General features: G+C 43.4%; 1 protein-coding gene across 2 annotated transcripts; it reads right to left on the bottom strand.

Annotated features, from left to right (window-relative positions):
* Positions 1-1,194: 1,194 nt before the first annotated feature.
* Positions 1,195-8,513, bottom strand: mcfd2 (multiple coagulation factor deficiency 2, ER cargo receptor complex subunit). Of its 2 annotated transcripts, none has more exons than XM_068742711.1 (4): positions 8,220-8,513; positions 6,001-6,165; positions 5,750-5,909; positions 1,195-1,879 (listed from the first exon to the last, which is right to left on the bottom strand). In XM_068742711.1, exons 2-4 carry the CDS (start codon positions 6,162-6,164, stop codon positions 1,748-1,750), a joined length of 456 nt encoding a protein of 151 aa, XP_068598812.1. In that variant the 5' UTR covers position 6,165; positions 8,220-8,513; the 3' UTR covers positions 1,195-1,747. The 2 variants fall into 2 exon arrangements, with proteins under 2 accessions (XP_068598812.1, XP_068598811.1); XM_068742710.1 differs by having other exon boundaries at positions 6,001-6,168.
* Between the last annotated feature and the right edge of the window lie 519 nt (positions 8,514-9,032).

The raw sequence follows: 9,032 nt of genomic DNA on the forward strand, positions 1-9,032 counted from the left end.
CAACACCAGACACCTGGTGAAGAAGGCCCAGCAACGGCTCTTCTTCCTCAGGAAGCTGAAGCGGGCTGGACTCTCCTCTGTGCTGCTTGAAGACTTCTACCGGGCCACGATAGAGAGCATCCTGTGTCTCAGTACGACTGTGTGGTACGGCAGCTGCACGGCGCAGGACAGGAAGGACCTATCCCGGGTGGTGAGGACAGCTCAGGGGATTGTGGGTCACCGTCTGCCTGATTTGGACTCTGTTTACACCTCCAGAGTCCAGAGGAGGGCCAGACGCATCGCCACAGACCCCACCCACCCGGGCCACAGACTGTTTGTCCCGCCCCCATCAGGGAGGCGGTTCAGGACAACAAGAAGCAGCACAGCGAGGCTCAGGAACAGCTTCTTCCCCCGAGCTGTGAAAGCAGTCGTTCCCTTGTAGTGATCTGGGACACTTTATGCCGGCCCTGTTGCTGCTGTTGCTATTTTGCACTACTGCCTGTGATTCTCACTCTCTCTGTGTATATATATATATTGTTTCTTTAAGAGAGAGAATTTAGTTTTTGATTTGACTATGTTATGATGTGTGCCTTAAGCCGTGGGCCTTCTCACGATTTTATTATGTTCGCATAATGACAATAAAGTATCTTGAATCTTGAATATTAGTACAAGTAATAATCTCTTTTACTCAAAATGTGTTTTATTACATAGCAATTTACTGGTTACAGAGTACAATTAAAAATGTGATTAACCTACAGCTAATGTAATGTGTCTACTATTCAATTGTTAAATATATGGGGAAACTACTTTTTCTACGAGAGGAAATATTGTGTTCTATGCTTTCGCCACAAGCAGAAGCGAGAGAAAATGAGAGAAGAAGAATGCAGAGTTGATGTTCAAGCGCAAGCTGTACTAAAGATGTTCTAAAGATGTACTAAAGACGTACTAAAGATGTTCTAAAGATGTACTAAAGATGCACTAAAGATGTACTAAAGATGTACTAAAGATGTACTAAAGATGTTCTAAAGATGTACTAAAGATGTGCTAAAGATGTTCTAAAGATGTACTAAGGATGTTCTGATAAAGTTAAGCGGTTGGAACTGCTACTGCCTTCTTATTTCCAACCAACACCACACAGACGTTTCCGGGTTTCATACCTGGGTTGTTGCGTCACGAAAAGAGAAGACTATATTGAGGGTCTTACAAGAATTCATTTCAAACTCTTTATTGTATATCCTGCCAATTTACAACATTTTCAACGAGACCTCTGCTAGCAACGCTATGACAATGGAGATCAATGGAACTGTGTTAATGCTTCACAGGAGTAATATGAAAAAAAATCATTGGTTTCTCTGGCAATCCTTCGATCTCCACAGGGCAACCTTTAATTAATGCTTGTCGGACATTCCACTTTGCAAGCTTCAGTGAGATGTGCTCACTTAACACATGTATGTAAGTATAAATCAATCACATGAAGGGAAAACGACTCGTAGGAAGACTAATGAAGCAAACCTTTACAAATAACATTATTTCATAAAGTCTGCATAAGTGGGCCCAAAAAAGCACTTTCCTCTGGTTTTCACCTTGTTAAAGTGGTGATATAATCAGTGTTGCTGCAGGTTTCTTGGATTGCATTACAAAAGAAAGTACAAAAACAATGACTAAATGACACGTCTGTCGACAGCGAGGGGGCAGCTTTGCACTTGGTCTCCACCGCTACAGATTCTGCGTTGATCTGGACATTAAGAACATCAGTTCTCGTGATATCTTACGCCAATGATTTGGCAAACTCTGCATAATCGATATAACCATCATTGTTTTTGTCATCGTCCCTCAGAACTTCATCAATGAGAGAAATAAGGTCCTCCTCTCTCATTGGCCGGCTGTCCTCGCCTCTCTCCTGTTGAAAGTAAAAAGAACATGAAACATTCATGTAGATGTATTATGCATGTGTGCAGAGCCGGCCCTAGCCATTTTGGTGCCCTAGGCGAGATTATGATTTTGCCCCCCCCCCCCCCCCCATACACAGCAAACATTATATATATAAAACATTAATAACAACAGCCATATGACGGACCTTAAAAGTTTAATTATTCTTCAAAACAACTAGCACACGCTATACAATACAAATAATAATAATAAAATAAAATAAAATAAATAAACAGAAATAAAACAGGGTTACTGTTCAGATTAAGAGGAAATTAAAAGTCCTGACAGCTTCCACACAAACAATGCAAAACAGATACATAGCAAATAATTTTGCCATGATAGCTTACATTTAAAATGTTACACGTCTGGACTTCCTTGTGGCAAAGGCATCGATGGTATCATCAAATGATACCTGTCTTGAAAGCTCATGATTTATGCTTATTAAAGCAAGTCCATTGAGACGCTCTTGTGACATCGTGGATCTCAGGTCAGTTTTTATAAGCTTTAGTTTGGAGAAGCTCCTCTCTGCAGCAGCAACTGTCAACCTCCAAGGCTCCATGGCCTTACAAACCGTTGATTTTTTCCTTACAAAATACAAAATAACCTTACACCATATATTTTTTTCAAATGCGTTTATTTATGTACATAGTTGGACATTATTAATTAGGATAGTTTAATTTTGATATTTTAACTAAACTAAAATAGCCATTAATAATGCTTGTAATTTAAATTTTTAAATAAGAAACAGATATTTCGGGGGGGGAAATCGTTAGCATTTTTATTTTTGTAAACCAAACTTAAGTATCGATCAATGATGCTTGTAATTTAAATTTCAAACAGGGACAGAAAATACAAACCTTTGCTGGCTTGTGATTGGGAAACATGTTTTTCACGTTTCTTGATATTCGGTGCATACCGGATGTACTGTAACAGTTCGTGTTGGTGTTCGTAATTCCTACTCTGCAGGGAGTCAGTGAAGGCATCAGGGAGGAGGGGCGGGGTGTGTGTGAGCGTGGAGGGGGTGAGAGAGACGGGAGAGGATATCTGTCCTGTTAGCGGCGGGGTTACCGATTAATAAAAGCTTGTTCTGAGACCCATCTCGTCCTTGTTTCAGCGTCTGACGGACGCTACAAATGTGCGTTTTCCCGTACAGATGTTCTTCTACGCCGTACACGTCTTAGAATGCATAAAAACGTACTGGTTGACAGGTATGCTGCAGCAGCAACTGTCTCGGTCTAGCTGAGGTGCGCATTGATAAATCGCCCCCCCCCCCTCTTCTTGGACGGTCAAGGCATTGTGTTTCAGGTCATACCAAGAATGACAAACAACGAGGGGGGGGTGTTGGTTTTAATTTTTTCTGTATTTGTTTGTTTTTTATTTTCTAGGGCAGAGCATGAGAAAAGGGCGCCCGTTGGGGCAATAAATTATAACTATTATTAGTTTATTTTCATTTTTTTTTTTTATATATATAATTTTTTTTCGAGGCTTGGAGTGGCGCCCCCTCCAGCTGGTGGCGCCCTAGGCAACCGCCTAGTTTGCCTATGCCTAGAGCCGGCTCTGCATGTGTGGCATTAGATGTGTTCAGAACTTAATCACTATAAAGAATGTACCAAAGAACGCATTGCATCACAGGCTGACATCGAATGATGAGTTCATTGATTTATTAGCCTTCGAGTCTTTGTGGTTTCTCGGTCATCAAGAAGAGTCAAGACAGAATACACAAAGGTGTATCTCAAGCTAGAAAGATACTTACGTATTTTTCGGAACATAAGACGCACTTAAAATCCTTTAATTTTCACAACGATGGACCGTGCGCCTTGGAAGTGGGCCTAATGTATTATTTCTGGTTTTGCTAACTGAACTCGAACCGATTTTATATGGTACACGGCGCTCAAGAAGTTTTAGTACGACTTTGGTAAGCTACAAAACTGCACAGCTTGATGGACCGGTACATATCGGAGTGATGCGTACCGGTGGTCCTTCACCATAGTATTATAGTCAGGAGCCTCACGGAGTGATGCGTACCGGTGCTGTCCTTCAACATAGTATTATAGTCAGGAGCCTCGCGGAGTGATGCGTACCGGTGCTGTCCTTCAACATAGTATTATAGTCAGGAGCCTCGCGGAGTGATGCGTACCGGTGCTGTCCTTCAACATAGTATTATAGTCAGGAGCCTCGCGGAGTGATGCGTACCGGTGCTGTCCTTCAACATAGTATTATAGTCAGGAGCCTCGCGGAGTGATGCGTACCGGTGCTGTCCTTCAACATAGTATTATAGTCAGGAGCCTCGCGGAGTGATGCGTACCGGTGCTGTCCTTCAACATAGTATTATAGTCAGGAGCCTCGCGGAGTGATGCGTACCGGTGCTGTCCTTCAACATAGTATTATAGTCAGGAGCCTCACGGAGTGATGCGTACCGGTGCTGTCCTTCAACATAGTATTATAGTCAGGAGCCTCACGGAGTGATACGTACCGGTGCTGTCCTTCAACATAGTACTATGGTCAGGAGCCTTGCGGAGTGATACGTACCGGTGCTGTCCTTCAACATAGTATTATAGTCAGGAGCCTCGCGGAGTGATACGTACCGGTGCTGTCCTTCAACATAGTATTATAGTCAGGAGCCTCACGGAGTGATACGTACCGGTGCTGTCCTTCAACATAGTACTATGGTCAGGAGCCTTGCGGAGTGATACGTACCGGTGCTGTCCTTCAACATAGTATTATAGTCAGGAGCCTCGCGGAGTGATACGTAACGGTGCTGTCCTTCAACATAGTATTATGGTCAGGAGCCTTGCGGAGTGATACGTACCGGTGCTGTCCTTCAACATAGTATTATAGTCAGGAGCCTCGCGGAGTGATACGTACCGGTGCTGTCCTTCAACATAGTATGGTCAGGAGCCTCGCGGAGTGATACGTACCAGTGCTGTCCTTCAACATAGTATTATAGTCAGGAGCTTCGGGGAGTGATACGTACCGGTGCTGTCCTTCACCATAGTATTATAGTCAGGAGCCTCGCGGAGTGATACGTACCGGTGCTGTCCTTCAACATAGTATTATGGTGTGCTGACGAAACAAGAAGACCTGAGATCTGCGACTCCGTGTGCGCCGATCTCACCGATACTGTCTAAACCCAAGTGAAGCAAGCTAACTAGCTAACTAGCTAACTAACAAACTAGCTTATCATCATCAGCCCGGGTGGATTAACCAAAGAACTCCAACCGTTCAACGTTAAACTGCGAGCTGCGTGGGAGCGTTGGACGACAGAAGGCGAACACACATCCACCAAGACAGGGAGGCGACGCCGGGCGAGCTTCATCTTGAGAATAAGTTGAATAAAGTTTGACTTATCTGACTGTTTTGTTTCGCTTAATGCGCCTTATGTGTGAAAATAAAACCGTTCACTGATGTTGGGCCTTGTAATCAGGTGCGCTTTATGGTCCGATAAATACGGTACATTTTTCATATTCCATAAAACATATTTGCACATAGTCCTTACCTTATTTTGGGTATAAATGTGGCTAACACAGAACGGTTGTGATCAGTAATTTATGCAAGCTATCCCAAGTTAAAATGGTATAGTGCCTGTCCTCTACAGCGGTACCACTCCTACTAGGTCGAATGGGTAACATCAGCAAATAAATAATATGCTGGTCTACGTAACTGCTGTCGAGCCCAGATCACTGCATCCCTTGATGCAAATGACTATCAGTACACTTTGCTATTGACTGAACCATGGAGATGGAATTTGTCAATCACAGAGCCCACACTGTTTAAATAACCAGAAATAAGTCAGAGTTCTCATGGGAATGTTAATTTTAAAAATAGGTGTCACCATACCTACCTCTCTGTGCACATGTGTGATGGCTGTGGCAAGCTCAAGCCCATCAAGCAGGTTGTTGCCATCATAATCATGCATCTTGAAATAGTGTAGCTGAAGCTCCTGGGGTGTCATGTCTTTCTCTGGTTTGTCAATAATTCCCTCTAAATGCCCCATGATGTGGCTGAAAGACAACATCACAGGTGTGTAAAAACTCGAGCTGCTGTTGCTGAAACCTGCACAGGGCATGCTTTGAAAGTTGAGATATCACTTACTCTTTGTCCTGGACCATGTTTTTATCCAGGCGACCGTGACCGTTTCCTGATCGGTGGGCTACACTCTGTACGACAGGCAGGTGCTGTGGATCCACCTGAGAGCAAACACACAGCAGAGACGAGAGCAACAGCAGACCCCCGCAGTCCACACCGCTTCTGCTCATTCTGCTGGGGACACAAATAAACATACAGCAAGTTAAATACATGTAACATGAACAGTATGCTTGAAATTATGTAGTGAATATCACATTTTATGTACCGTATTTATCTTCTACATTAATCTTGTTTTTACTTTAACATTTATTTTATCCCTTATCAAAATGTCCCACTTTTGCAGTTGAATAACACTCCTGTTGAAATGATTAGTGTTCTTTTAACTGTGGTACTCGAGCTAACCAGTGGCGTCGTTAGGCCTATTTTAGGGGGGCCCCCCTAAAATATTCTTAAGCCCCCCTAAATAATTTTGGGTTGTTTTATAAAAAAAAAAATTTTTTTGTTTTTGTTTTTGTTCAGTGACCAAAAAATGCCGACATATTCTATTAAAACCGCCAGAATATATGTTTAAAAACATGTAACCTGTCATTATTTACTTAAATCTGATCATGAATCTGTTTCCCCTCACATCATGACGTAAGGTAGAGAACCCGTTCCTCCTGTTCCTATAGAGAATGCCCACATCACTGAAACTCCAGTCCACGTTTTCCCTGTGACCGCTAATTGTCGGTCCCTGCAGCTCCATTTGAAGCACACAGAGCAGAATAGAAGAGCTTTAGGAGAAGAACGTGAACGGATGGATGGAGAATGGATATAAGAAAGTTTTTCAAGAAAGTAAGTTTATCACTGCTGGTAGTAACATTTAGTTATTGTGTGACACACTTAAGGGAAACGCACAGATGCATTAGCCATGGAGCTGTATGAGAACCACAGCCCTGTGCCACGCCCACAGTCTCCCTGAATCAGGTGCAGAGACCTGCAGAACCTGGAGGACCCTGCAGAACCTGGAGGACCCTGCAGAACCTGGAGGACCCTGCAGGACCTGGAGGCACCTGCAGGTTCACACACTGAATAGAACTCAGACACAGTGAAAAGAGAGTTACTTTTCCCTTGTGTGGGTAGGATGATAGCTTGAGTTCAGATTCTGCAGTAGATGCAGAGCTACTAAAAGGCATCCAGCATGCAGGCCTGAATGTGAGAACTTCTTGAGTGGATCACAATTGAATGAACTTCAACACTCCAGCCTGGAAACAGAGGAGGTTCTGGTGACCTGAAAACAGAGGAGGTTCTGGTGACCTGAAACAGAGGAGGTTCTGGTGGCCTGAAACAGAGGCTGGATGTTCTCCCAAAGATATATTGTCTCTGCACAACCTCCTTGATTCAGACATGTTTCCCTCTCTGAAGGTTCTACCCAAGTTGTCCTAACAGTGCCTGTAAGGAGGTGCTCATGTGAACGGTCCTTTAGAGCACTGCGTCGGTTGCACTGCGTCGGTTGCACTGCGTCGGTTGCATTCCTGGCTGCGTCAAACAACGGGTCAGAAAAGACTTCACAGTCTTGCAGTCATTGAAGAAGACGAGCTTCAGAATCACAACAGAGTGATCGACTCTGAGAAACAGACGCGTTCTTTGATGCTTCCATCCATCAAGTAGCTTGTAATTTTAGCCATTTTGTTTCTTGTTAATGCTGTAAACATCCCGTTACTGTCTAAACCTGTTTGTTGTTGTTTAAAACAGACAGAAATAATAACAATGTATAATTTCTCAGTCCTTGTTAGCCGTTTGAGGTTTTGTGCTCGTATGCTACATTTGCTCACATCTTGTGCATCTCCTAAGCTAAGCCTAAGCTAAGCCCCCCCCGTCTTTAAAACCTAGTGACGCCCCTGGAGCTAACCATCGAGTTTTAGTCCAACGTTGGTTTATGATATATTGGAAGCAGAAGATTCCTTTAAATTAGGACTAAAATCCATGTTGTGCTTCACACAAATATTTCAATGCAACCTTCAGTTATACATTTGGACATGAACTACGAGCTGAAACATTTTTTTTGCTGCGGAGAAAAACACATTTGAACTGTGCTCGACAATACGAGGTTACATAGCGAGCATTATTAGCCCTTATTATTAGCTAAATGGCGGTGGCTAATAACATGTTAGCGTAAAGCTTAAAGCCCGTTAAATACACAACCCAGCGTTCGACAGTATCTGAGTATTAACTCACATACTTACTTGATATTTACTCGTCTTTTCACCGAACTGTGCCGACAGCTTCGTTTCACAGGTTGAATGGACGATAAATCAAAGGCCGGCAGGTATCATCGGCCTGTTGGACACGACAGCTCATGTTGATTGGCTAAAATAACCGGAGAGTAAAAAAAAAAAAACGAACAAAGAGCAAATCCTCCGCCGTTCCGTATGACCCCAAAATTATACAAGACGAACGATCAAAGAACTTTCAGGCATCATGGCTGAATTAAGATGTTGCGTTTCCCCTCACGCGTTCCGTCACACGTTCAATGCCCCTTTACAAGAGCCGCACTGCTACAGAAACAAAAACAGGCTACTTCCTGTTTCGCCCGGAACCGTCTAAATTGAGACGTTCAGAGACTTTTAATTACTGACTCATGATTATGTTGAGTTCACCTGAAACACTTTTGGCTCCTTTCGGGAGGCAAAGTGGGATAAATCGTCCTGAAAGTAGGATATTGACATTCGTCAAGCTGTAAATTTAGGTCTTTGTCCCTCAGTGCTTGCCATAGCTGCGGAAGTTTCTATGCATGATGGGATTTGTTGTTTCCACCAGTTTATTAGTCTGTATGACCGGCAGAGCTGCAAAATAAATGAAGCTGGTGTCGTATTCACGCGCAACCAAGAAGATCACGTGGTGTCAGAGACTCATCGGACCGCACGCTTCTATAAAGCGCGCACAGAGCTAAAGAATGGATCCATCGGGAGTTCCGACACACAGCAGATGGATTGGGAATCGGCGAACCTTCCAGATGCAGTGTCGTTCAATACCGCCACCTGCTGGATCTTAGAAAT

The sequence above is a fragment of the Brachionichthys hirsutus genome, chromosome 8, assembly GCF_040956055.1.
Source record: "Brachionichthys hirsutus isolate HB-005 chromosome 8, CSIRO-AGI_Bhir_v1, whole genome shotgun sequence".
Classification (NCBI taxonomy): domain Eukaryota; kingdom Metazoa; phylum Chordata; class Actinopteri; order Lophiiformes; family Brachionichthyidae; genus Brachionichthys; species Brachionichthys hirsutus.